This window comes from Rhinolophus sinicus, chromosome 15, assembly GCF_057876585.1.
Source record: "Rhinolophus sinicus isolate RSI-liver-muscle chromosome 15, RSI-T2T, whole genome shotgun sequence".
Classification (NCBI taxonomy): Eukaryota; Metazoa; Chordata; class Mammalia; order Chiroptera; family Rhinolophidae; genus Rhinolophus; species Rhinolophus sinicus.
Genome location: NC_142515.1, coordinates 21,660,741 through 21,688,384, shown reverse-complemented (window position 1 = coordinate 21,688,384; position 27,644 = coordinate 21,660,741). Strand labels below are relative to the sequence as shown.

Here is a 27,644-nt window from a genome sequence, read left to right as displayed (position 1 = left end):
GCCGCAAGATGGCGGCGCTGGCGGAGGAGCAGACGGAGGTGGCGGTCAAGTTAGAGCCCGAGGGACCGCCGACGCTGCTACCTCCGCAGGCTGGGGACGGGGCTGGCGAGGGTGGCGGCAGCACGACCAACAACGGCCCCAACAGCGGCGGTGGGAACGTTGCGGCGTCGTCGTCGGCCGGCCGGGATGGTGGGACCCCCAAACCCTCGGTGGCTGTCTCCGCCGTTGCCCCGGCGGGGGCGGCCCCGGTGCCCGCCACTGCTCCGGAGGCGGGCGCTTCCCACGACCGACAGACTCTGCTGGCCGTGCTGCAGTTCCTACGGCAGAGCAACCTCCGCGAGGCCGAAGAAGCTCTGCGCCGGGAGGCCCGGCTGCTGGAGGAGGCAGTGGCGGGCACCGGAGCCCCGGGAGAGGGGGACGGCGCCGGCACAGAGGCGGCTAGCGCGCTTCTCAGTCGGGTCACAGCCTCGGCTCCCGGTCCTGCCGCCCCAGACCCTCCGGGAACCGGCGCTTCGGGAGCTGCCGCCGTTTCGGGCTCAGCAACAGGTCCTGTGGCTCCGGGGAAAGGTGAGCCGCGAGGTCCCGGGAAGGCAGGGCCGGCACGAAGGGGAGCAAGCCGGGAACGCCGAGGCTGGCAGGCCTGCACCTCTGCGGGCTTGTTTTGAATTTCCTGGGCCCGCCTCTAGGACCACATGCCCGCCCCTTTCTCTAGTGCGCCGGCTGCGCAGTCAAACCCTATTCCTAGAGCTGTCAGTTCCAGCGAGAGGCTGAGAGCTGTTGAGCAGAGGGATGTATGCGGAAGGTGGGCGCGGAGAGGCGCGGACCCTCAGTGTTTCGCTCCCTTTTCTCTTATTTGGGTTCTTGAGCTTTGGACAGGTCTACATTAGCACTAACAATATTTGTACAGTTCTGTACAAATATTTTAGGTTCTATATCTTAATTCTCACAATTCCACTATTTTAGAGATGAGAAAACAGACTGAGAAAAGCCAAGGGACTTGCTTTGGACCACACAGCCACGGAGTGATGGAACGTAGTATAGCCAGTATGTCTCAGAATGTGGGCTAATTACCACGAGTGTTGACGCTTTTGGGGGAATGCAGATTCCTGGGCATCATTTCAGACTTAGTGAATCAGAGCCTTTAGAAGCTGAGCCTGGGGATCTGCATTTTTGAGTAAATGCTTCCGAGGGGTATTGATGTATGGCCAAGTTTGAGAACCATTTGTTTAGGAATAAGCATTGGACAGACCTGGGTTCAGATTGTGTCTCTGTTGCTTTTACTTGTTTGATGCTGATTAAGTTATTCTTCCAAAATTGAGTTTTTTTCTCGATTAAATGGGTTATTGTGAGACTTAGATATAATATATGTAAAATGACTGGCATTGAAAAGTTTATGCCTAGGTGTCCATTCCTGACACCTGAGCACCCCCTGACCCCCTTTTCCTAGCAACTGTTGTCACAACATCTGTGCATTAAAATTACACACAATATAAGGTCTCAAAGGTGATCCTGAGCCAATAATGAATGTTTGTTGAATTAAATTATCCAGTACAGAGCCTCTAGCTAATCTGTATGAGACCTAATCTTTGCAGCATTGCCAGAAGTGAAGAATAAATACATAGCGGTGTAACACATACATAGAAGTGTGCGAAAATGTGATTGAGAGGAATCTTTCCTGAATGCTGAATTTTGTGAATGAACTAAAAGATGAGTGAAGTATATATGTTGGTCATTTTGTTATAATCTGTTCAGAAACCTGACCTATATTTTAGATCGTATCTGAGAAACCAGTAAGGATGGAAAGAAAATGCCATCAGAGTAATTGAAAGAATTTATATCATTTGTGCAGTAAGGAACATAACAGTACTTTAATTGCAACTTAAAAATTCCAACAATAAAAACTCTGATTCGATTGATACATATAGCATTGTAATATTGCTATATTACAAATAAGTACTCGTATTTTCTGACTTGAAATGGTGGTTCTGGAAATTGTTTTAAGCATATGTTTTGGAACTATAAATAAGGCACAAACTTCCCACCCTTAAAATGCTTACATTTTATAAGGAATGAGAGATGTACACAAATGAAGGTAATATAGGATAGGAGGTTACAGTAAAGTTACAAAGTACTTAGGTAGCTCAGAGAACTGGAAATGTTATTTCAGGGCATTGCTTGATGGTGGTGGTGAGTGCCATTTGCATTGACCCTTGAGAGAAGATGGACATAGTTGTTTGATTTGCTCATCCATGTTTTGTAAAATTTGTCTTTAAAATAAGGTAGCTCCAGAAAAAATAAATGAATCTCTTGTTACTGATTTGAAAACTTTATTTTAAGATATGGACAAGATGAAGGAGTTTTGGATGGGTCACTGAAACAAAGTGAAAATGCTATTAAAAGATTCTGTGATTGTGTTGGGGAAGAAAGTTTGAGAGAAGGACAAACATTTGAGAAACAATTCACCTCTGGACCTTAGCAAAACAGCCCTAGTCACTTGGTGCATGTCAGGTCATTTTCTTGAAAGTTGTTTTTCATTTTTTAAACAGTTGGGAGTGTAGCTGTGGAAGACCAGCCAGATGTCAGTGCTGTGCTGTCAGCTTACAACCAACAAGGAGACCCCACAATGTATGAAGAATACTATAGTGGACTGAAACACTTCATTGAATGTTCCTTGGACTGCCATCGGGCAGAGTTATCCCAACTCTTTTATCCTCTGTTTGTACACATGTACTTGGAATTAGTCTACAATCAACATGAGAATGAAGCAAAATCATTCTTTGAGAAGTATGTGAATTTTTATATATGTAATGTATGTACACATCTGTGACCACACAATGTAAGATTGTAACTCAAAAAGTACTTTATGAAGGAGAAGTAGCTGGTGCTATGAGAACCTAAAGTTGGGGGGTCGGGTAGGGGGGAGTGTGATCTAGTTGGAGAAGTCAGGGAAGGCTCCCAGAAGAAGTGATGCTTGATGTAAGATCTGAAAATTGGGTAGGAGTAACCAGATGAAGAGAAGAGAAAAAGCATGTATGAAAGCTAAGCTCTGTGGTGGTAGGGCTCATGGTAGGTACAGAGATGAAAGAAGGGCAGTGTGGCTGGAGCAGAGTATTGGGGTGGGGTGGGGTACAACGTAAAGCTGGACAATTGGTTAAGGGCTGGAATAGGCAAGTTCTTGGGCCATGTTAAAGGTCTTTGTTATTCTAAGAACAGTAGAGGGTTGTATTGGGTAGGATTAGATTTAGCTGAGACTCACTGAAAACTATATCAATAACAGCATAAGTAAAATAAAAGTTTATTTTTGCTTTTATTCCAAGAACAACAGGAAGCTGTTAGGATTAGATTAAACTGAGTGCGACTAAAAACCCAAATAATAGAGGCTGAAATATGATACAAGTTTCTTTCTTTCTCTCGTGAAGTTAGGCAGTCCAGGACTGGTAAGGAGTCCTTGATTACCAGGGACCCTGGTGCTCTTGATCTTGTTGCTTTACCATCCCTGTCATGCAGCTTCTACCTGTGGCACAAGATAGTTCTCTGGTTCTAAGCAATCACGTCACTGTTACAGTCAGCAGGACAGGCACACATCCTTCCTGGAAGTTGCACATACTTCTTTTTTTGTGTCGTTGGTCTCCCTACAAGGGAGGTAGGAAGTGTGCTATTTACCTACGTGCCATAGTGCTCAGCTTATATTCAGGTGTTCCATTGGAGAAAGAAAGAAACAATTGGATTTGGGGGGGCAGTGAGGTTATAGAAATCATTGATGGACCATGTCATTATTAGATTAGTATTTTGAAAGGACCTTCATATAGTGGGGAAAATAGGTGGTGGTGGTCGGGGGCGGGGGGTGGGGGCGGACAGAGTGACTATAGATTGACCAGTTTTGGAGGTTATTGTAGTTTTGTCAACCGGGGTGGGGGTGATATTATTCCTCCTTCCCCTGAAAATGTGTAGAGGTGTTTTGGGTTGTCATAATGAGTAGGGTGGAGGAGCAGGTGGCTTAGGGATACGAAATGTTTTAATATGTGCAGGTAGTCCAACTTAGCAGAGAATTATTATGCCTGAAATGCCAGTAGCACCTTGTTGAGAAATACTGGGGTGTGGCAGTGTTGGTGAAAGGAAGAGGACGTATTGGTGAGGCACTTGGCGATGGATTGGATGTGGAGGTGAGGACGATGAAGCCATCATTGATAACCCCTTGGTTTCTGGCTCCCACAGCTGGATAGGGGTGCCCCTCACTGAGATAGAAAACCCGGGAAGAGGACCTAGTTTATCAGGTTGTGGGAAAATATTGAGTTCAGATTTGAATATGCGTTTGACTTACTTAAGAGATGTCAAGTTGATAGGTGGATGATAGGTAAGGCTCTGGAGCTCAGAGGAGAGGTAGGGACTGGAGGTACAAATTGGAGGTGTGCAGTATTGATCTATTGGGTGAGATTCGTTGGGAGGGTTATGAAATGAATGAGAGGGCCAGGCCTGAGCCGTGAGCATCTCTAATAGGCAGTTTGAGTGAGAGCTTTTTAGTACAAGCAATAGACCCAAAAGCCAGAACTTGTCCTATAACACAGGTAGTAGTAATAGAGGAAAAATAAAACTCTGGACTCTCGGCTTCTATGCCATTGCATTCATTCATTATTCTATGATACGATGCCTAATACAAGGCACACAGAGCATAGGCTCTGTATCTCAGTATTTTGGGGGAATAAAATTAAGTAAGGCCGATGATAGCAGAACTTCTGCCCTAAGCTTTCTTATTGTCCTCAATAAACCTTTTCCTTTTCTAGTCTCATGGCATTCACATAGGAAGCTGGATATCCTAGGGGACTCGGTCTCTTTGTTATGGACCATCCCAGCCCTTGCCTGGACCCAGTGCTTACATGAGGTTATGGGCAGTGATGACACAAACACTGAGGCTGAGATTTCTAATTTTATTCCAATCTTAGACAGAAACCCTTAGTTCAAGTCTGGAAGAGTCGTAATAGGGCAATACAGTTAACAGTTTAGGTATTTGTGGGCTATGTGTCTATCGGAGGGAGGGCCCTAATATGTTTTTTTTTTTAATTATTTATTTTTTTCAGTTACAGTTGACATTCAGTATAATTTTCTATTAGTTTCAGGTGTACAGCATAGCGGTTAGACATTCATGTAATTTATGCAGTGATCCCCCCATTAGTCTAGTGCCCACCTGACACCATACACAGTCGTTGCAACATTATTGACTATACTCTCTATGCTGTACTTTACATCCCCATGATTATTGTGTAACTACCAATTTGTATTTCTTAATCCCTTCACCTTTTTCACCCAGCTCCAACCCCTCTCCCCTCTGGCAACCATCAGTTTGTTCTCTGTATCTATGAGTCTGTTTCTGTTTTGTTTGTTTATTTTGTTCTTTAGATTCCACATGTAAGTGAGATCATATGGTATTTGCCTTTCTCAGTCTGACTTATTTCACTTAGCATAATACCTTCTAGGTCCATCCATAGAGCCCTAATATCTTACGTTTAGTCATTGTTTTCTAAATGTTTTTGCATTGTTTGCTGCTCTTAGTGAGTGCCAAATATATGATCTTTAATTTTATTTTATTAAGATTTGTAGAAACAAAAGTACATGTAAATTTCCTAATTGTTATCAAGGCTGAATGAAAGCTTTATTTACTTGCCTTTGGTAATGGTGAGTAAATGGAAGTGCTCATTCTTTAGTATCAACATTTGTTCTTTAGTCATATTATTAAAGTACTCATGTTTTAAAAAATATGTCTAGTATTAAGAACATAAGAAATTAAAAATGGTGGGTTTTATGAGAATGCCATGTATTGATTATTGTTGAGAGGCTGGATGATAGGTACATGAAATTTATTATACTAATTTCTACTTTTGTGTATGTTTGAAATTTTCCATAAAAAGTTTTTAAAAGTAGGTTTAGAGAGAACAAAAAATTTAGTAAAGCAAAGATTCTAACATTTTCTAGTCTACCAATGGTGGCATTCAAAAGAGACTGCTTACCAGTGGTGGGCGTCTTGTCTTTCTTTCATTCATTTCTGATATTTATTGCAAATTCTCTTAAAATGTTTATTGTGCGTTTTGTTAGAGATTTTTAGGATTTGTTGTAATTTTTAGGATGAATTCAGGAACTGAATTGTAATCATTTTGAAATGAATTATAACTTCTGATCCTACAGCATAGTCCAGGATTATTCAGACTACTGCGTTGAAAATATTCTGGTATGTTTATAAATATATGGGGGAGAGGCAGATCCCTGAATGATTACATTGAAAAATGACTTTTTAAAATCACTGAAACAGGTTCCATGGAGATCAGGAATGTTATTACCAAGATGACCTACGAGTATTATCTAGTCTTACCAAAAAGGAACACATGAAAGGGAATGAGACCATGTTGGATTTTCGAACAAGTAAATTTGTTCTGCGTATTTCCCGTGACTCGTACCAACTCTTGAAGAGGCATCTTCAGGAGAAACAGAACAATCAGATATGGAACATAGTTCAGGAGCACCTCTACATTGACATCTTTGATGGGATGCCGCGTAGTAAGCAACAGATAGATGCGATGGTGGGAAGTTTGGCAGGAGAGGCTAAACGAGAGGCAAACAAATCAAAGGTATGGGAATAAACCTAAGAACTGTATAATGCAGATTATGAAAAATTGTAGCATTTCCATCTACATGATTTACACATTTTTCTTATAGCTAGTTTGGGAATAATTTTACACTGTATACTAAGTTTCATGTTCTAAGGATAGTGTATGTATCAGTGACGATTTGGGAATGGTTGCATTTAACAGAACCCTGACTACAGTGGCTGAAACAAGGTTTTTTTCCTCACATTAAATGAATTACAGAGGAAAGTCCTCCTGGGTTGGCATAAGGGCTGTACAATGCCATCAAGGACCCTGGCTCCTTCCAGTTTCTGCTCTACCATCTTTAGAATGTGGCTCTCTTCTTGGGGCTCACAGATGGCTGTTGCAGCTCCAGCATTGCAACTGCATTCCAGGAAGGCAGAGGGGGAGGACAAAAGGCATATCCCTGCTAAATCTCTCCCTTTTTCTCAGGAAAACAGTATTTTTTCTAAAATCCTACTTTTTATATTTGTATGTACATCAGTTGGTGAGAATGATATAATATGGCCATTCTCAGCTACAATGGAGCCCAGGAACAGAAATTACTTAACTGAGCATATTGCTGCTCCAACAAAATCAGGGTTCTGTTAGTAAGGAAGAAGGGGAGATTGGCTATTGGGGAGACAAGTACAGAATCTGCTTCAGGGTATAAATGACTATATTGTAATTGTGACTCATTCTGTCAAGATGTAAAAAAGATGTATTACTGAACAAAAAAATTAATTAAAAAAATGTTGGCTCTTTTGTAGGTATTTTTTGGTTTATTAAAAGAGCCAGAAATTGAGGTGCCTTTGGATGATGAGGATGAAGAAGGAGAAAATGAAGAAGGAAAACCTAAAAAGAAGAAGCCTAAAAAAGATAGTATTGGATCCAAAAGCAAAAAACAAGATCCCAATGCTCCACCTCAAAACAGGTGAGTTAAAAACTCAGGAATGTGTGTGGAGGTGAAAGCTGATGTTTTACAGGGTTCAAGTTTCTTAATAGAGTAATTTCCAGTCTGTTTTTCTTTCACAGAATCCCTCTTCCGGAGTTGAAAGATTCAGATAAGTTGGATAAGATAATGAATATGAAAGAAACCACTAAACGAGTGCGCCTTGGGCCAGACTGTTTACCCTCCATTTGTTTCTATACATTCCTCAATGCTTACCAGGTTGGTAAAATAATCGGGTGATTTTTGACTGGAGAATCCTAAAAATGGTGACTTACCATTAAAATAAACTTAAATGTGTTAACTAAAATGGAGTTTTCTTATTTAAACTCTTGGCTATAAATGTAGCTTAATGACAGCCGTTAAGAAAGGAGAATTGGACACTACTAAGAATAAATAGAAGGCAATGTTTAAAAGAACTTTAACAACTTGTAAATACCAGAATCTCATGTATATGTGTCTGTCTGATTAGAATTCTGCTAGCCTTTAAGGAGGAAACTGTACAGTTCATCTCTGTTGACGTTGGTTTAAGTACTTACATAAACTTAGTATTTCTTAGTAAGAATTCTATATGTCTTTATAGGTTGTTTATAATAGGCTGCTGAAGATATATTTACTGAAGTGCAGAAATAATTAACATTTGCTTCATATCCTGCACTCCAAATTTGGAGGGCAAAAGGGGGGTTAATGATGACATGTTCTCAAAGCAAGTGATTTCAAACAGTTGGTTTCATAGAAGAATGAAATCAGATGATCTTTTGTATGAGAAAAATAGCTATCAATATATACGTAATTTCTAAGGTGTGATTGTAGTGTTCTCCCCTAAAACAGTATTGGTAGTATAAAGCTTCTTTCTTTTTTTTTTGGTTTTGGCAGGGCCTCACTGCAGTGGATGTCACTGATGATTCTAGTTTGATTGCTGGAGGTTTTGCAGATTCAACTGTCAGAGTGTGGTCTGTAACACCCAAAAAGCTTCGTAGTGTGAAACAAGCAGCAGGTAACTGAGATGACCTGTCAGGATATAAACTCATCCTTAGTTTACACCAATCCTGATTCCATGGAATATACACAAGAGATTGTGATCTTAGCTGATTTCACTAGATTTTACTTTAACTCGGAGTGCTAACATTCTCAACAGTGAAAAGTGCATTGGAGTAGCAGTCAGGAGACAGGAGTGCTAGACTGGTTTAATTTCTCTGGGCCTCAGTTTTCTCATCTGTAGAGTGAGAGGATTAGGATACAAAACTCATTAAGGTTAAAAATCTAACATTTTATAATTGTTTGCTTGTGAATTTTTTAAAAAGCCTTTAAAGAAAATAGTGGGAGTTTGTGAATTTTAAGAAACCTTTAAAGTAAATAGTGGGAGAATACTTTGTTTTAGCCGTAAAAATGACTAAAATATAATAAAATCAGGATTTCATTTTAAAGAGCTTGTTGAAACAAGATAATACATTTTCAATAACTTAGTATTTCCATAGTTTTCATTTTTGTGAAACATTGTGATATAGTGGATAAACTTGAGTTTCAGTCGTGGTTCCGATGCTGAATAGTTGTATACACTCTGGCAAATTATTAACTGTTCTGAATCTCAGTTTCTTCTATACATTGGAAGAGTATCACTTAATTTAGTGGTGTTAGCACAGTGGGTGGTATGTAGGAGGCACTGTTCAAATGTTAGTTCTCCTGAACCATGATGTAATTGCCTTAAAATGTTTTAATGGATATACTTTTAAAAATCAGTGTTTCTGGATCATTTTAGATCTTAGCCTCATTGACAAAGAATCAGATGATGTCTTGGAAAGAATCATGGATGAGAAAACAGCAAGTGAATTGAAGATTTTGTATGGTCACAGTGGGCCTGTCTATGGAGCCAGCTTCAGTCCTGATAGGTAAAGTACAAACAATAAAAATTAAATACTGCTATGTTATATTGAGATTATGTAATAGTTAACTACTGGAAACATTATGCAAATGTTGGGAAAATTTCTGTTAGAAAAATCTCATGGTTGCCTATCATTCGTTATCTTTTAGAATCATGCCATTTGCTAATTCATCTTGGGGTACTACAGCAACTTAATGTATACCCAAATTTACAGAATCAAGATGCACAGTTTCAGGGTTTGCTGGTTTTAAAAACTAGCTTTAGTTTTGTATAACCTTAGTAGGTTGAATTGCTGTTTTGTGGCTATTTCTATCATTTCAAAATTTACAACAAATTCGTGATATGAAAAGCATATTATCTATCAATTGAAGATTTATCTTATCAAAAGAACTAAGAGGATACTGAGGGAATTTGAAATCCGTAAATAGGTATTTGCCTATTTTTCATGATCTCAAACATTCTGTAGAAATGGAAGAAGGGTGTTTTGTATTCATCATACCATTTATACTTTACATGGATAGATAATAGCCCTTTTTTTTCTTAATTGGGGAATATTGGGGAACAGTGTGTTTCTCCAGGGCCCATCAGGTCCAAGTCGTTGTCTTCAATCTAGTTGCGGAGGGCGCTGCTCACTGGCCCATGTGGGAATCAAACCGGCAACCCTGTTGTTCAGAGCTTGCACTCTAACCAACTGAGCCATCTGACCACCCAGATAATAGCTTTTAACCCATCAAGATTTTCATCTTTATGAGCCTTTGAGAATGAGGTTTCTGTTGTTTGATAGGGTTTAGCTAGATGACACATTTTTACTGGAGAGAAACTTTTGATTTCAGTGAAGACCCTATTACTTTGGGTAGTTGAGCTTTTGTATTTATCCCTGAAAAAGAGTATTATTTGTGTGTCTGTAGTGTTATTTGTTTTTGCTTTTTTTGTGTGTGTCAAGAAGACATTTCCCTTTAAATTCTTATACAACTCATACAGGATAGGAAAATAGCATCTCCATTTTAAAGTTAAACATTGTTGAGTTTTAAGTGACATATCGCATTTCTTAGAAGCCTTTCTCAATTGACCAAATTATTTGACCGTACTTTTTGTCATTATCCCTTGGTTATTTTTTTTAAAGAACTGTGATTTTCCCCATAATGTATTTTTAAAAATAATCTAAACTCATTGAGTAGGTGCTCAGTAGATGTAGTGTGTCTAACATTAGTTTGGTTAGTACTTTCAGCTCTTGTTATCTACTGTGAATTCCAAGTATAAAAGTGAGATGTAGCATGTCAGCTAAACTTAATATATTCAAATGTGCAGAGAAAACTGGACAGGTAACTAAAAGTTATTCTGAGAATCAAATATATTACCTTCTGTTCTCTCAGGAACTACCTGCTTTCCTCTTCAGAGGATGGAACTGTTAGATTGTGGAGTCTTCAAACATTTACTTGCTTGGTGGGATATAAAGGACACAACTATCCGGTTTGGGACACACAGTTTTCTCCGTATGGATATTATTTTGTGTCAGGGGGCCATGACCGAGTAGCTCGGTAAGAACACTGTGATCTTACGACTGGGTCTATTAAGGGAACAGAATGGCTTCCTGTTGGGAAAAAAGAGTATTACTATGTCTCTGCGTCTATACCAAGAATCCTGAGTCTTGTTTTTCTTTCTCAAGTTAGCTTATTAACACACCTTCCCTGCCTCCCATCAGCTGTTTAACCTCTTTCATTCATCTCCTTAAAAGTTTGGGATGAAGTAGCTCAGGTTAGAAACTATGTGGTGACTAAAACTTTTCTATAGGTTAGACTAGGAGCTGGGGTGGGTGGGGGCCTATACAGAGAACTCAAGAACTATAAAATTAAAAAATGTTTGTACCAGATCAACTTAGTTTTTCTTAAGAATGTTATTTAATTTCAATCATTCCTTCTTTCTCTCAGGCAAGTAGTGAGGGGGACCCATTTGGAGCTAACATTTCACATGGATGTTTAGGATACAATTTTCACATTTCATATTACTAATTATTCTTTTGCTTTCAATAAATTTTTTCAAAGGCTGTGGGCTACAGACCACTATCAGCCTTTAAGGATATTTGCTGGCCATCTTGCTGATGTGAATTGTACCAGATTTCATCCAAATTCTAATTATGTTGCTACGGGCTCTGCAGACAGAACTGTACGGCTCTGGGATGTCCTGAATGGGAACTGTGTAAGGATCTTCACTGGACACAAGGTATTTTTACACCTTCATTATTCCAGCACACAATGTTGCTTTTGAGATAAAAATATTTTAAAAATTAACCAGTGACACACAAATTTTGAAAATACCATTCATACCACTAAACTTAAAAATTCTAATTTTGTCTTATTTTCTATTTTTAGCCTTACTTTTGACTCTTCCCATTGACTTCTTTTCTAGGGACCAATTCATTCCTTGACATTTTCTCCCAATGGGAGATTCCTGGCTACAGGAGCAACAGATGGCAGAGTACTCCTTTGGGATATTGGACATGGTTTGATGGTTGGAGAATTAAAAGGCCACACTGATACAGTTTGCTCACTTAGGTTTAGTAGAGATGGTGAAATTTTGGCATCAGGTAAATGACTAGAAATGGCTTTGTGGTAAACGGCATGTTAAAAAGAAAACACTGAGTGTTGACAATTGCAAAATAAGTCCTGTTGTTTTAGGTTTTGCTTCTCTTTAGCCAGTGTCATCCTACTTGTATATTCATTTCTCAGGTAAAACTACTACTTGAAATGTTCCTTTAGGGGGAACAGAGTTGTTAATCAAAACTTAACAAAATGTTAGAAGCTAAATATGGTGGATGCTACTAAATGGTTTCCTTTGACTTTCCCTTAGGTTCGATGGATAATACAGTCCGGTTATGGGATGCTGTCAAAGCATTTGAAGATTTAGAGACTGATGACTTTACTACAGCCACTGGGCATATAAATTTACCTGAGAATTCACAGGAGTTATTGTTGGGAACGTATATGACCAAATCAACACCAGTAGTACACCTCCATTTTACTCGAAGAAACTTGGTTCTAGCTGCAGGAGCTTATAGTCCGCAATAAACCATTGGTATTAAAGACCTTTTGGAAGCTACTGTTTGAAAAAGGGAGACTAAAAGCAAATACCTCAGTGATTAATATTTAATCAAAGAATGTTTTGTCTATATGGATCTGGAAGTATGCTGCTTGGAAAATCTGAACAGGACAGTTCCACGTTTCTATAGCAACCACATTTAACTAATTTCCGTTAGTTGAATAAGAGGTATTATGTTTGTGGAGGGGACATTTATGGTGCTTTGGATTGTGTGGAAACTATGCATTTTTCTGTTCAAATGCTATTTTAATTTATTATGTTTAGAAAAAAACCAATTGATTTCAATAATTCATTTTGCTTCTAGATTCAAATTGAGTAATATAATACCATCTTGAATTTTAGCTGAAGAATTCTATGAGCATGTATGTTTCTGCTGTAAAAATGTAGTTACTGTATGGCACTCTGTTAAATGACCCACTAATATTTTTGCTTGGCCCATGACTAGCGGAATGTATGTAACTGGGTAGGATGAACTACAATTCCTTTCTAAGAATTAGATGAAGTACAACCATCAACTGACATCTGAATTTACACCTGAGTGCACCCAAACACTATAATCAGGTGAAGAAATTTAGCTTCCATGTTCTACTTCAGCTAAAACGGCTATACACAACCTAGTACACTTGAAGTCAGACGGACATTTCAGTTGCTTACCTCCAGTACTGAGCCTTGCTTTGGGAAACTAAAAGATTCAGACCAAGTCACTGCCAGTTCTTTGCCTTTGTTGCATTTTGTACAGTTTTTATATTTTTGATATCTTGTAAATAAAGACAACCAGCTTTTCCAGGTTCATAATTTATTGTACAAATTGAGTATCACATGATGAGTTGACATTAGCTTCTCCAGGCATGAGAAATCAATAGATGAAGTACAGCTTAGAATCCTATAAACAAAGCAAAAATAGTTTAGATACAAATATTTTTTAAGACATTCAGTAAATTACAGTACAGGATTATCCATGAACCCCCTGAAATTGAATGCAAACCCATCAGATTCTCAAGAGTCAGAAGCCCCTCCCGACCAATTAAGGTATCTCTCAGCTTAATACAATTTAACCTCACACTCTACCTTTAACTAAAAAACTGCCAACAATTCAGTATGATCCTAAATGTACACTGTTGGAAAATTTGAGTATATAAAGCTACATTTTAAACAGTAGAAAACAGGAATGTATCTATTTTAATATCTGAGGCACAATCTCTCCATTTGTATAATGGGGATACTACCACCCTCCCCAAGTTAGGTACCTAACATGGAAAATTGAGCAAAATACTATAGGTTTGTCAGGAATAAGGCATGGACCACTGCATTCTGGGATATGCAGTCCCCTAAGGATTGGAAAGGTCTTAAGAGCAGTGGGAAAATTGTGTCTGTGGAGAGCTATATTATATAAAGATCTGGGTTCTGGGTTTTCTGCACATCATCTATGGCCAACACAAATATTCACTCAACCATAGGTTGAAGGCACTATAAGAGGAAAATGAAGTCTATGGGGATTTAAGGAAAAGACAGAAATGCTTATATGAAAATTTGAAACTAGCAAACAAACAAAAAGCAAGATATATTTGCAACTGATTTAGAAGGTTGGTTAATTATTACATAAAGAGCTTATACAAGAAAAATAGGTGTGCACAAAGACAAAGTCCCAATTGTTAGAAAAGCACATGAAGAGTGTTAATAAAAATACAAATGTTAAACAAATGCAAAAAAATGTACAACTTCATCAAAAAGACACAAATTATTTTTACTAATCAACAAAAACATATTCAACGTTGGCTGGGGCAAGAGAGACCTCCTCTTACAAAGCTGGGTGCCCCACAACCCTTTGAGGAAGAACTTCAGCTTAAAAAAACAATCATAGATACAGACTTCATGTTCCAAAGTGTTCATTGTTATTTATATTAAAAAAGATCTAATAGAATTCCTCTGTAAAATGAATCATTATCTCCATGAGCATGCATGCATTCAAGTTACAGAGAACCTACTAGTTACAATACAAAATAGTCATGAATCACAGCCAATGGAAACCAAACAAAATACACACACAGAGTTAAACCGAAATATTAACTAAAGTTGTCAGGGTAATGGGATATGCATAGTATTTTTATTTATTTTTCCTGTGTGTGATAAATTTTGCATAATGACAATAATTTTTATAGTCGGGGGGAAAAACCTGTAACATCATAATGGCTAAGTTATAAACTTTTAAATGTCAACTCCCTACCTTTTATGTTGCTTTCACAGCTGGAGTTTTTTTAGACCTTAACTTGAAGTATAAGACCAGCAAAGCAATGCCTCCATATGTGGCCAGTACACACTGAAAAAGGGAAAAAGTAAACAGGAGTTACTGTCATGTTTATATTATTCTCAAGTATAACAGCTTAAAGGTATCATTAATACTTACATTCATTCTACCTGTGAGCGTATACGAGTTGAAGTATTTTTTGATACCCGTGAATTGGAATTGGGCGTCGGCTTCTGGACCTGCCATGATTTCAATCTTTTAAAGAAAGAAAGAAAGCAACAATAAATTCATTAGGATGCAATTTAAAAGACAAGTTTGTTTTTTAAAATTGAAAAACTTGAAAAGCCATTGTATATAAATATTATAAATTTTCATGTATGTTTTGCCAAACACAGCAATAGCAAAGATGGTGGAAAAAGCCTTGCTGACAAGAGAACCTTTTGGAAGGAGGACTTTACACAACATTTGAGAATATACCGTGTTTCCCTGAAAATAAGACCTAGCCGGACCATCAGCTCTAATGGTATTTTGGAGCAAAAGTTAATATAAGACTGGGTCTTACATAATATAATACTGGGTCTTATACAAGATAGTATATAATATAATAAATATAATGCCAGGTCTTATATTAATTTTTGCTCCAAAAGACGCATCAGAGCTGATGGGCCGGCTAGGTCTTATTTTTGGGGAGACACAGTACGTCAAATCACTAGGCATAGGAAGGGAACACAGTCTTTAAGTCCACCCTCTGACGCAATATAGATCGATATTTTCATTCCTGGCTCTATCTATACCATCGTACAATATACATGAAATTAATCAGTTTTAAGATTAGTTGAAAACTGGAGCCTCTGAAACTTTTCAAAGTTTCTCAGAGGGGTAACCACCAGCTAAACAGCTCAACCTGCAACCCCTCCTTTTACAGTTTGTCATATAATTTAAGATTTCCATGGGAAGGCAGAGGAGGAATCATTTACAAAATGGAGCTGACACATAGTAGCTATTAGTGAGGTGGGGAAGCTGGAATCCTTACTCCTTACACCAAAATAAAGGTTTAAATGCAAATAGTGAAACCAAAACATCCTGGAATAAAACATGAGCAAATATTTTAACCATCTTAGGGAAGGGAAAATAAAAAGGACAAAAACAAAAAGATGAGACATAAAAAGATAACCTCATGATCGAAAGAAATGTAAAATGAGACCAATATTTAACCATCAGACTGGCAAAGATAAAATTATAATAAGCAGTAGTAGTAAGAACGTGGGAAAATAAGCATTCCCTGTTGCCTGGAGTATAAACTGGTACAACTTCCTAAAGTGCAATTTTGCAATATCTATCAAATTACAAAATTAGTATATTCTTTTATCTAGCTGGTTCATTTGTTCTCTAGGAATTTACCCTTATAGAAATATTACAAAGTGGAAACATGTTAAATGGTGCAAGGATGGAGACTGAAATACTGTTTATGAAAGTACACTGGAAAAACTAAAAGTCCATCTACAGGAGACTAATACATGATGGTTTCCATTGGAGGAAAACAATGTGTAAATCTTTATGTATAGACATTGAAAAGGTCCACATGTAACGTTAAATTTTTTTTTTTTTTAAATCTTATTTCTGGACATTGTATTACAGAGCACATCAGTGGTTCTCAAAGTCTGGTTCCTAGACCAGCATCAGTATCACTTGGAAACTTGTTAGAAATGCAAATTGTCAGGCCCTACACCTCAGGCCTATTGAATGAGAAACTCTGGGGCCTAGCAATGTGTTTTAATAAGCCCTCTCGGTTTTTGACGTACGTTCAAATTTGAAAAACATTGAAGTAACAGAAAGTCCTGGAAGAATATACATGTATAGGAAACTCCTCAGAGGAATTATTATCTATGGTACCTACGTATTTTACAAAGACATGTATTTCTTATAATAAAAAATGGCAAAGGCACATTCAAAGGTCACCAGAATGCTTGAAAATTCGTATGTATTACCACCTATCTACCACGACCGACGCCACGCCGAGTCGATTGGCAACACAGACGAGCCGGTCGAGGTCCGGTCGAGATTGGTAGGCAGTGGCAGTGATATAGCTGGCTCTTGATGAAACGGGAAGAGGGAGAGATCTGTGAGGAAGTCATTGCTATGGAAACTGGCATGTCCCTGTTTATCGTTCAAAGGCCTTCAGAGGCATTCACGTGCATGAAAAGTTTGGACAAATGACCTTAATTTTGAACACTTTTTCAAGAATGTTCTTGGAGCAATGAAGGGAATCCAAACGTTCCTGGGCCCTCTCAGTGGCCTTGGCTTATCCAGCCAACCCGGAAAATAGGAAAATCTCCAGTAAAAGAAATCTTTATGATGTAGCTTTTATATTAACTGTTTCATTTTACTGAAGTTATTAAAGGCATACTTTCCCTCTCCACCTTCATGATAATTTTTTTAATTAAAGTTTATCGGGGTAACAATTGTTAGTAAAGTTACATAAATTTCAGGCATACAATTCTGTATTACATCCTCGCATGATACACTTTTGGATTCTTATAGTATCAAGTAGGTTTCTAAGAGAAATCCTATAGAAAACAAAGACAACGCTGTGAAGTTATTAACTGATAACATCCACTACTTGTGCCTAACAAAAATTTTTAGGAGGATGTGGTGTGCAACTGAAGCAATTTAAGGAGCTTTAAATTCCCTCTACTTTACACAATATGGGAGGAAGGCTGATGCTTGTGACGTCCACAGAGGACTAATTCTGACTGAAGAGCGTGGTATAGGAGTTGCAATTTAGTTATGGGTCTTAAAGGAAGAGTCTTGAGAGGCTGAGATGGGGCAGGGAGTGGAGAGTGGGATGTTGCTGGTGAGATAAACAATAGGAGTAAAAAGCCTGGAAACACTTGGGTCCGCACTCTTCAGCAAACTGTTGGTTACTTTTAGGCAAAGATCAGGGACCCTTGTGTTAGAATTACCCTTGTGTAATAAATGAACTGTAACTTGCTTTCCTTTTGAGTCATACTTAAGTTTAGAAACACATATTCGTGGAGAAAATTACCCAAAAATAATTGTACTAGTTGTTAAATGGTAGCCTGTGGGAAAGTCTAAGCAAGAGACAGGGCCTTTGCTTGTTTCTAAGGTAGTGAGTAGCTAATAACTATAATCAATCCTCCCATGTCTCTGTTCACCTGTAAAATGGGCATTTCAGAAAAGGCGCAAAGTGATCAATTGCTGTAGCTCCTTTCTGTGTCCCGATACTGATGTTTTCCTGTGTGACTGGCCACCTACCTGGAACGGTGATATCACGAGGCAAAGACGAGCGAGAGCCGCTCAGGTACCAAAACCAGCCTCCTGCAATGCACTTCAAGGCATTTACAGTTCTCGGTTCTGGCTATCTCCTAGGAAAGGCCTTCCCGTAGATCGAACATACTGAAATGTAAATCTAACCCGCACACCGCGGGGCCTGGCCAACTGCAGGGGCCGGGCCACATTCCCACTCGTTTTGACAAAGGCTGCAGCACAGCTAAATGAGGCCTGGCTGGACAGCTTCCTTAGCACAGCTCAGTGGAAACAAACTGCTATGGGCGTACAAAGGAAGAGGTAATTCGGCCAGTGGAGTCAGAAGCCCAAGTTCTCATCCAATAGTACGTCACTGGGTGACCTTGGTGACTCCCTTCGCTACGGGCCTCATTTTTCTCCACTGAAAAACGCAATGTAAGGGCTTTCGGGAACAATGGGAGCCGTTAGGAAGACCTATTCGCCTCGTCCCGAGGCTGCCCAGTCACCATCCGACCCCTCGAGCCCGGGCCCCTGTGATCTCTAAGCCCTTTTCCATTCCCTAATGCTCTCATTCCCCAAAGCGAAGATCTCAAGATGTTCCCGGATCAGGAATGGTCGGGTCCTAGGCCAGTGCCGCAAAGCAGAGGACCGAGGTCCCAGGCCGGGCTCCCCTCCACACCCACCTTGCAAAAATCAAGAATTCCGCAGACAGTGTCCTTCAACGTACGAAGTTACCCCTCGGTCCAGCCGGAAGAAGCCGCCTCCCCCGCACGCGTTTAACCAGCCTCAGCGATTCAGCCTTAGGCGTCGATTGGCTATGGCTCGAAGTGCCGCCTTTCCGCTTCCGGTCTCTAAATTCACACCGCCGTGCGGCACTAGGACCCAGCATAATAACGGAAGTAGGGCATTGAGCCCGCCCACGCTTCCGGGAGGGCAGCGTTGGTCCATAGGAGTGCGGGTCTCCGCGTGTGTGGCTAGAGGGCTCGGCCTCCGAAGTTGAGAGGTGGTGGCGTCGCGAGGCTGGTAAGTGAGGGCGAAGGCAAGAAGGGAGGAAACCTTGTGGCTTCCAGTTCTGCCCCAGATATAGGTCCCCCAGGTCCCTGCCATGCATCCACTGTGCTGGATGAGTGGTTCGATCACCCCAACCCGGCTCGGAAGCCGGCTCTGCTCGAGTGGCCCCTGTAACCTCAGGCTCTGTCCCCGGGAAGTAGCTTAGATCCTTTTTTGTCACTGGATCGCGTTACTCTTTGAAGCTCCAGTTTTCTCTTGTCTGAAATGAGATTAAGGATCAAATTCCCAGGAAACTAGACTCTTTGACACTTTCCTGTTTCTACGAAGCATACACCCATTGTTGATTCTAAATCTAGGCTCCCCTCGGTCGGCACCTCAACTACAGTCTCAGGCCTTTGTAGATTCTTGTTCCAAATCTCTCAGAACCAACCCCTCCTTCCATTCTCACTTACACCTAGTTATGGTTCTCATGGTTTCTTGGTTGTACTGCAGTTGACTCCTCCCGGGTTTGCCTGCCTTCAGCCCTTGTCTCTTCCCGTCCGATCCATAACCTGCGGTATATTTTTCTTGATTACTGTTCTCTCTCTTTTAACTTTAGCAATCATTATAGTTCCACCTAACTTAAGGCTCTGACTTCCCAAAGTAAATATTAAACTACTCATATTTAAGTCAAGATCTTCTGCTAAAAAAGCCTAACCTGTCTTTTAAAACTTAACTCCAGTTATGCTTTATTCACCCTGTGGTCTAGTTGAACGATTCTTCACAGAAAGGGATCAGCAGGCTTTTGAGCAATTGTTTGACAAATTGCTGGTGCTCATGCTTATTGAAATAATTGGCTTTTCCTTTTTCCATGCTTTTTCTCACATTTCTTCTGCTTTTCCCTTTCCATTTGTCAAATCTCGTTCATCTTTTAACATTCAGCCCCAAAGCATCTTCTTTAGGAAGCTTGCCTTCTTTACTGAAATTTCATCACTTCCTACCTCTTTGTTGATAGTTTATAATCTGATTTGTATTTTAAATTATTTGCATAATTGTTTTAAAAGTGTGTATGTTCTTTGAAGGTAGGGGGTTATATATTTGTGTATTTCTGACTTAATGGTAGCTGCTTAATGATATCACTACATTGAGTCTATAACTTCTTTTCTTGGAGGAAATGTGTGGACTTGTGATTTTGAAGCAGAGACCTTTGGAAAGATGAATTGTGGCGTATCAGGAGCGGGCCTGGCTTCAAACCATCTATATCTTGGTCCTGAGTGCTATCTAGTGCAGTGGTGCTAGAAGGCTCTATCTCTTGCCCATTGATCACAGCCTTTAGGAAATTTGTCATCAAGGCTACATCTCACCTGTAACTCTTTGCGTTGTTTTTAGGAGCCCCAAACATGGCAACAGTGGAAGAAAGCTTCCCCCGTGGGGGTACGAGAAAGATCCATAAATCAGAGAAAGCTTTACGGCAGCCTGTTGAACAAGACAACTTATTTGATGTAAGTGGTGTGTTTGTTTGGTTAAGACTCGCTAAACACTTTCTCTCTACTGTCCTTATGAAGAACGAATGAACCCTGTTCGAGAATGTGTTGTTTTCCAGATTGTTTCTTTTTGAAGTCTGTGTTTGTAAATTGAACTTTTAGAAAGTCCATACTACCACAAGGCTATATCTTTTTTTGGGGGGGTGGGGGGAAACAGGACTTTTTTGGGGAACAGTGTGTACTTCCAGGACTTTTTCCAAGTCAAGTTGTTGTCCTTTCAATCTTAGTTGTGGAGGGTGCAGCTCAACTCCAGGTCCAGTTGCTGTTGTTAGTTGCAGGGGGCGCAGCCCACCATCCCTTGCGGGAGTCAAACCGGCAACCTTGTGGTTGAGAGGACGCACTCCAACCTACTGAGCCATCCGGGAGCTCAGCGGCAGCTCAGCTCAAGGTGCCTCGTTCAATCTTAGTTGCAGGGGGCGCAGCCCACTATCCCTTGCGGGAATCAACCGGCAACCTTTGGTTGAGAGTCCACTGGCCCATGTGGGAATTGAACTGGCAGCCTTCGGCGTTAGTAGCATGGAGCTCCAACTGTCTGAGCCACCGGGCCGGCCCAAGGCTGTATCTTTTGAAGCATGGCATTTAGTATTTGAATTTGTAGTGCTCTTGTTCCTTATTCTTAGGAACTTTGTGTCATGTTGTTAAGGATAGAGAGAAAGCATTCTGATCATGGTATTTTTAATGGGGTCCTTGCTGCCATGTATAATGGTTAGAATTTGCATTAGAATTCATAATCTTCACCTAGAATAAGCTGTGCTCTAAATGCTAGACGGAAGGGAACTATCATTTGATTATATGGCTTTGTGTAATCTTCCCACTGTACTATGAAATAGAGATCGCCATTCTATAATGTGGAATAGAGGCCAAGAGAAGTTATATACCATGTTTCCCCGAAAATAAGACCTAGCTGGACCATCAGCTCTAATGCGTCTTTTGGAACAAAAAGTAATATAAGACCCAGTATTTTATATTATTATATTATATTCCAGGTCTTATAATAAAATAAGACCGGGTCTTATATTAATATTTGCTCCAAAAGACGCATTAGAGCTGATGGTCCAGCTAGGTCTTATTTTCGGGGAACCACGGTACTTTAGCTGAAACCACACAGCTTGTTATGGTGGAACTGGGAGTTTAACTCAGGTCTTTGTGACTCCACCTTCCATTCACACACTATTCCAAATTGCCTCTGATACTGGGGATCCCCAGTGTCCATCCTAAGTCAAGGGAAGAAGGACACTAGAGGGAAGGGGCTTTTGAGAACACGAAAGGCAGATTTGGGGCAAAGGGAGCATTGGGTGCAGACTGGGAGAGTTGGGATTGAATAAGAATTAAAGAAACATTTGGGAGTGGGGTGGAGTGGAAGAGTAACAAAGCAACAGATGACCAGAAATTGGAGTGAAAGGCCAGGATTGCTTCTTTTCATTCTTTTGGATCTTTTTCCCCGCCCCCGTTAGATTTCTACTGAAGAGGATTCCACCAAAAGGAAAAAGAGCCAGAAGGATCCAACAAAAACAAAAAAGTTGAAAATTGAAAAAAGAGAAAGCAGCAAGTCTATAAGAGAGAAGTTTGAAATCCTTAGTATTGAGGTTTGTTAAAGTTTGGTTTCAATTTAAACAAACTACCTTAGTTTAAATTTGTATATGTTCTTCCCTTTTTTTACCCCCTTTATTCCCTTCATTCATTCATTCATCCAGACATATGGCTTGTGTCTATAGAGATTCTTGCAGTTTGTGTTCAGAATTGAGCATCATTTCTTTCTATTAACCAATGCCTGGGATTGTGTGTTGTTTTTTGTTTGTTTGTTTTTAGCTTCTGAGACCCTCATTGGGCTGGTGTCCTTATGGAACTTCTGTTTTAGTAGATTTGTAGGTTAGAACTGGCAATAACTGGAGCAATCATTCTGATTCCATCCTTTCATTTCATAGGTGTGGAAACTCTCAGAGAAGTGAAGTGGTTTTATTCTGTTCCTTAAATTTTTAGATAACTACAATGTACAATAGTTGTAAAAAAGAAACAAAACTCAAATCATTCTGAAGGGAAAGATTCAGATTCAGTCTGCAGAAGGGTTTTGTTTGTCCTGCGTGATACTTAAAAAAATAATTGTTTAACTTGGTGTCAACATTAAGAAACAGACTTGACATAAAGAGGTGATTCCTGGGTTCTCGTAAAAATGTGAAATAGCTGACAACACAAGCTCTCATTCTCTCGTGTTTGTAGTCACGTGGAGCTGAGTGAGTGGTGGTTGCACCTTTGTGCCTGGCCTGCACACTCCAGACTGCCATTAGTTCCACTGGTCTGCTTCCTTCATTTTACTGCCTGTGAGGCATTTGAGGTTGGGTTGCTTGGAATATAAAGTAAAAGGTGAAAGTGCCCGCCAGCACCCAAGTGCTGTTACCACTAGTATAATTTAGACCTTTCACGGTGCTCAGTCAGATGTTTGATAAGTGCATGGACATATACACTTATGTGTTTCCTGTAGCTTTTATATGTCACAGTTGAGACTCCTCATTCATTGTTCTCTTCCCTGTTGTACCTGTTTCACTTTTTCTCTTCCAGTCTCTGTGTGGAGGGATGCGGCTTTTGGGTTGTGTGAAAGAGGTGAATGAACTGGAACTGGTGATTAGTCTCCCCAATGGCCTCCAGGGGTTTGTGCAAGTGACTGAAATCTGTGATGCTTACACCAAAAAGCTGAATGAGCAGGTGGCACAAGAAGAACCTCTGAAGGTAAGGGAAACCTGGATGAAATCTGTAACCGGAAATAAATAGTACACAAAAATAAATGCAAAATTACGACTTTGTTAAGTGCTAAGAAGAAAAGGTATAAGGTGCCATGAGAGCTTGTAATAGGGGATTTTATTTATGTACTTTCTTTTTTTTAATTTTATTTATTTATTAAAAATTTTTTTTTCCTCATGTCAGACGGGTAATGTGCCGATGTCGTAACAAGGTTTGTGGGAGGCACATCTCACGCAAAAGCATGAACACCCAATCATCACACTTATGAACTACAAAAGGATCATTTATGTACTTTCTAATAAGGGGATTTTGATGTATCCCAGGGAGCCCGTAAGACTTCTGGGGGAAGGGATGCTTACGCTGAGATCTGAAAGATGAGGGTATACGAGATAAAGAAGGAAGGGAGTTCAGGCAGAAGGAGCGTGGTATATAGCAGAGAGAAGGCTAGTGTGGCAAAAGCAAGGGAGGGTGGTGTCAGATGGGGCTGGAGAGCTGGGTGGAGGCCAGACCATGTTAAGGACTGATTTTTAATTCTAGAATCAATGACAAGCCCTTGAAATGTTCTCATTGGGGTGGGTGACATGTAGACAGAATAGGAATAAATTGAAGAGGCATGAGTAGTTTCCTGGAGACCAATTAGGAGGCTATTGTTGTAGCCCAGGCTCTGAGATTGATGGCAGCATGGGTTCAGGATTTACTGAGGACAGGAATAAAGTAAATGCTTAGTAATGGATTTGGTATGGGTGGTGAGGCAGGAGAAGTGCCAGGATGAGTCCTAGTTTCTATTGTGCATGACTTGACAATTGGCCACGCCATTCTGAGATAAATCCTGAAAGGGGATGTGGATGACGAGAGATGATCATGATTTGATTTTTTGCTATGTGGAGTTTTGAGGTACAGAAACCAAAATGTGTGAAAGGTGTAGTGGTCATTGTGTAGGTGGTCATTGAAACTAAGAAGGGGGAAGAAGTTGCTTAGAGGGAGCAAATACAGTGAAAAGACTGAGCTGGGAGTAAATACTGTAGTTTAATTGCTGAATAAAAGGAGAGTTGCTGTTAGAAGAAGGAAGAGGGCCAGGCAGAAAAACCAGTGAATAAAGAGTCTTGGTCGTGAGGGAGGAGATGTTTAATGAAGGAAGGAGTGGTCTCCAGTATTCTTTTTAAAGGTCACCTAAGAGAAGGACTGCAATATGAACTGTTGGATTTGGCAACATGGAAGTTATTGGCAATTTTATTGGGAAATAAAGTGGTGGAGTAAGTGGGGGGGATGCAGATTGCAGTGAGCTGAAGAACAATTAGGAGATGAAGAAGTAGAGACAGTAAATACGGACAACTCTTTTCTTTCTTTTTTTTTAAGTATAGTTGGCATACAATATAATAGTTATATCGGTTGCAGGTATACAATATAGTGACTCAGTATTTTTATACCTTATAGTGTGATCACCCCATTAATTCTAGTAACATCTGTCACTGTGCAAACTTATCACAATGTTATTGACTATGCCCCCCTTCATGTTTTTCACCCATCCCCCTGCCCCATCCCCTCTAGCAGGCATCCCTTGGGTCTCTATAGACAGCTCTTTCGACAAATTGTTTTATATCTGCCATTGTGTGGAGATATTTGGAGGCTTTATGCTGACATTCAAGACTGACATGGTCACAGACCCATCTTCCTTTGTGGGCGAGTGGTTACTGTCTTCATTGCCTTTTGGGGTCTGTGGGGTCTGAGGATGAGAAGCCTCTGAGCCAGGCAGGGCCTGGCAGCGGATTCTTGGTTTGGGGGGATGTTATGCATCAGGGCTTTCTCATTTGTATTATGCAGGACCTGGTCCTCTTGCCTGAGCTCTTCTCTCCTGGGATGCTGGTGAGATGTGTGGTGAGCAGTCTGGGCGTCACAGAGAGGGGCAAAAAGAGTGTCAAGCTGTCTCTGAACCCCAAAAGTGTCAACAAAGTGCTGAGTGCCGACGCCTTGAAGCCTGGAATGGTATGTGTCTGGGGTCAGGGAAGAGGAGCAGGCAGCATGCCTTCTTCCTGCCCTGCCTTGTCTCCTTTTACATTCAGCTAATTGTTGCACACAGGGGTGGGTCTTTTCCTGAGGGAGGAAGGTCTTCAGGGTGCCTGGATATTTCATGGAAATTGAAAACTTGAACCTAATTACCTTAACTTGGAGGGGAGAAAGGGAAAGCAAGTCTAAGTTTTGATGGTAGCAAAAAAAAAAAAGCCTCCAAGGAGCCTTAGCAGGGCACTTACTGATGGTGAGAAGGAGTTCCTTGAAGTGCCTTACTTACTCCGACTTCCTCATAGGTTAACTTTTTTTGTTTTTGTTTTTTTTAAGGAGGGCGCAGCTCACAGTGGCCCATATGGGGATCGTACTGGCAACTTTGGTGCTACCAGCACCATGCTCTAACCAACTGAGCTAACCAGCCACCCCATAGGTTATGTTTTTTTTCAAAGGCTATCTGATATTTGTGGGGATGCTTGAGGGCTGCTTTCTAAGAGCAAGAGACAAAGTAGACAGGGCAATAAGTCTGTCATCTGCACTCATGGACAGCCAGCCCACCACTGAATCTCCCGGTCCTGTGGGATTCAGGAGAAATTAGTCCTAGCTCAGAGCCTCCAGGTCCACTAGGTTCATATCAACTTCAGAAAAACGCTCATATAAACTACACTCTTCTAAGTACTCTTGTAATTAAAAGGAGGGAGATCAATATGACCTTGTAAAATTTGGTAAGAAGCAGTGGAGTTTGGGTCAGGCCCTGAAAGTTGGGTAGAAAGGGGAATGAAAATAAGCCAAGGGGCAGGAAATGGACAAGTGTTGAGAGCCTGCTGTATGACAGGTGCTGTTTTAGACACTTTAGACACTATTTGCCCTGTGAGGCAAATAGGTACCCTCTTGTAGATTTGAGAAAATGGAATGAGAGAGATTTAAATGACTTGCCAAAGACCAAATAGTAAGTGTCAGAGCCAGCTTTGAATGCCACACTGCTTCCTATGAAATGGGAAGTTGTAACTTGGGAAGTGGGAAGGTTGGCAATATTTTTTTTTTAATGTCTTAGAGGTGCTTTGAAATGATATGATGACAGCTGGAAGGGTAGTTCTGGATTCTCAATAATCATAGCCCAGGGAGTGACCTTGCAGGGCCATCTGGATTATCCCCCTTTGCATTTCTTTTGGAAATTCTCCCGGGGAGAGACCTCTCTCTGTCATTCCCTTATTCAACTGTGTTTAACACTTCTCATTGCCCGGAAACGATAAAATCCTTCCAGCTGTAGGAGAATTCAAGTTGGTATCTTGCCTTCTTCTATCCTGTAGTGGGATTGAGGTTCAAAGTTAAAAGTGTATGTGTGTGGGGATGGGATTATGAGATAATATGTTGAGAGTGACGGTAGGAACATGCACATTGTATAGTAGATGTTTGTTGTGTGTGCCATGACCTTTGACTTTTGAACTTTTTGGCATGCTTTTCCCTCTTCCAGCTGCTCACAGGCACTGTTTCCAGCCTGGAAGACCATGGCTACCTAGTGGACATTGGTGTTAGTGGAGCCAGAGCTTTTCTGCCCGTGCAAAAAACCCAGGAGTACATCAGACAGAAGAACAAAGGTGAGGGCAAGAAGAGGGGCCAGTGCATGGCAGTGAGATGGTACGTGTGGAGATTATATTTAAATTTACTCACCAAGTGTGGTGAGTAAATTACAGAATGGTGACTCTGAAGGCTCTTTGGCTTTGCTGAGATCAGCGGTTAATCCTGGCTGATAAAAGGAATATGTGTAAAGGGCCAGGAAGTGGCTGGGTCTCGCTAAGATCTGATGGGCCATTTTCACTGTTTCTCACCTGGAAGATTCCACTGAAATTTGGGCCCCGACCCCCAGACCTCTGAACCAGCAATCTTCATATTTTTGTTGAAATCTTCATATTTTTGTGGGTAGTTGATTCCAGATTGGGTAAGGTCACTTCACTCCCTTCATGGTAACTCGGCAAGTAGGCCATGAATCATCTTAGGTATTGCTTGAGCCCAAGATAAAGGTCCTTCTCATGGAGATATTTTTCCTTTTGGGGGCTGGGGCTGGGCTTGCAGGTGCTAAACTGAAGGTGGGTCAGTACCTGAACTGCATCATTGAAGAGGTGAAGGGCAGTGGAGGAGTTGTTAGTCTGTCTATTGATCATTCAGAAGTTTCTACTGCTATCGCTACTGAGGAGCAAAACTGGACCCTTAATAACTTGCTACCAGGACTGGTGGTCAAAGCCCAGGTACAGAAGGTAAGCCGTTTATTATTACTACTACTTTCTAAAATAAAAACAATTTTTATTAAAGTAGTTACACG

At 40.5% G+C, this 27,644-nt stretch overlaps 3 protein-coding genes and 1 non-coding gene across 8 annotated transcripts in view; 2 read left to right on the top strand and 2 right to left on the bottom strand.

Annotated features, from left to right (window-relative positions):
• The first annotated feature begins 8 nt into the window (after positions 1-8).
• TAF5 (TATA-box binding protein associated factor 5) lies at positions 9-13,336 on the top strand. Of its 2 annotated transcripts, none has more exons than XM_019725041.3 (11): positions 9-567; positions 2,547-2,784; positions 6,302-6,617; positions 7,385-7,548; positions 7,650-7,785; positions 8,440-8,560; positions 9,323-9,452; positions 10,819-10,983; positions 11,488-11,665; positions 11,852-12,029; positions 12,293-13,336. In XM_019725041.3, the coding sequence occupies exons 1-11, from the start codon at positions 9-11 to the stop codon at positions 12,508-12,510; spliced, it is 2,403 nt and encodes an 800-aa protein (XP_019580600.1). In that variant the 3' UTR covers positions 12,511-13,336. The 2 variants fall into 2 exon arrangements, with proteins under 2 accessions (XP_019580600.1, XP_019580599.1); XM_019725040.3 differs by having other exon boundaries at positions 7,632-7,785.
• Positions 13,321-18,889, bottom strand: ATP5MK (ATP synthase membrane subunit k). Its single transcript, XM_019725044.3, has 4 exons — positions 18,737-18,889; positions 14,946-15,041; positions 14,766-14,858; positions 13,321-13,424 (listed from the first exon to the last, which is right to left on the bottom strand). The coding sequence occupies exons 2-3, from the start codon at positions 15,030-15,032 to the stop codon at positions 14,769-14,771; spliced, it is 177 nt and encodes a 58-aa protein (XP_019580603.1). The 5' UTR covers positions 15,033-15,041; positions 18,737-18,889; the 3' UTR covers positions 13,321-13,424; positions 14,766-14,768.
• Positions 18,890-18,929: 40 nt separating this feature from the next.
• Positions 18,930-27,644, top strand: part of PDCD11 (programmed cell death 11) — a 42,327-nt gene continuing 33,612 nt past the window's right edge. For all 4 annotated transcript variants that reach the window (XM_074339107.2, XM_019725038.3, XM_019725039.3 and 1 more), the window contains exons 1-7: positions 18,930-19,076; positions 20,433-20,545; positions 22,042-22,173; positions 23,144-23,311; positions 25,145-25,306; positions 26,799-26,922; positions 27,398-27,579. In XM_074339107.2, coding sequence (XP_074195208.2) covers positions 20,444-20,545; positions 22,042-22,173; positions 23,144-23,311; positions 25,145-25,306; positions 26,799-26,922; positions 27,398-27,579 — 870 coding nt within the window. In that variant the 5' untranslated portion in view covers positions 18,930-19,076; positions 20,433-20,443. The remainder of the gene's footprint in view (positions 19,077-20,432; positions 20,546-22,041; positions 22,174-23,143; positions 23,312-25,144; positions 25,307-26,798; positions 26,923-27,397; positions 27,580-27,644) is intronic.
• LOC141572983 (small nucleolar RNA U13) lies at positions 23,501-23,604 on the bottom strand. Its single transcript, XR_012498571.2, has one exon. It is a non-coding gene; the product is annotated as a small nucleolar RNA U13 (small nucleolar RNA).

Excerpts from the sequence above, each read along its gene's own strand:
- ATP5MK (XM_019725044.3), bottom strand. The coding sequence starts at position 15,032 with ATGGCAGGTCCAGAAGCCGACGCCCAATTCCAATTCACGGGTATCAAA. Across the intron at positions 14,859-14,945 it reads CGCTCACAGGTAGAATGAAT|TGTGTACTGGCCACATATGG; the intron begins GTAAGTATTAAT and ends TCCCTTTTTCAG.
- TAF5 (XM_019725040.3), top strand. The coding sequence starts at position 9 with ATGGCGGCGCTGGCGGAGGAGCAGACGGAGGTGGCGGTCAAGTTAGAG. Across the intron at positions 6,618-7,384 it reads GAGAGGCAAACAAATCAAAG|GTATTTTTTGGTTTATTAAA; the intron begins GTATGGGAATAA and ends GCTCTTTTGTAG. Across the intron at positions 7,786-8,439 it reads CATTCCTCAATGCTTACCAG|GGCCTCACTGCAGTGGATGT; the intron begins GTTGGTAAAATA and ends TGGTTTTGGCAG.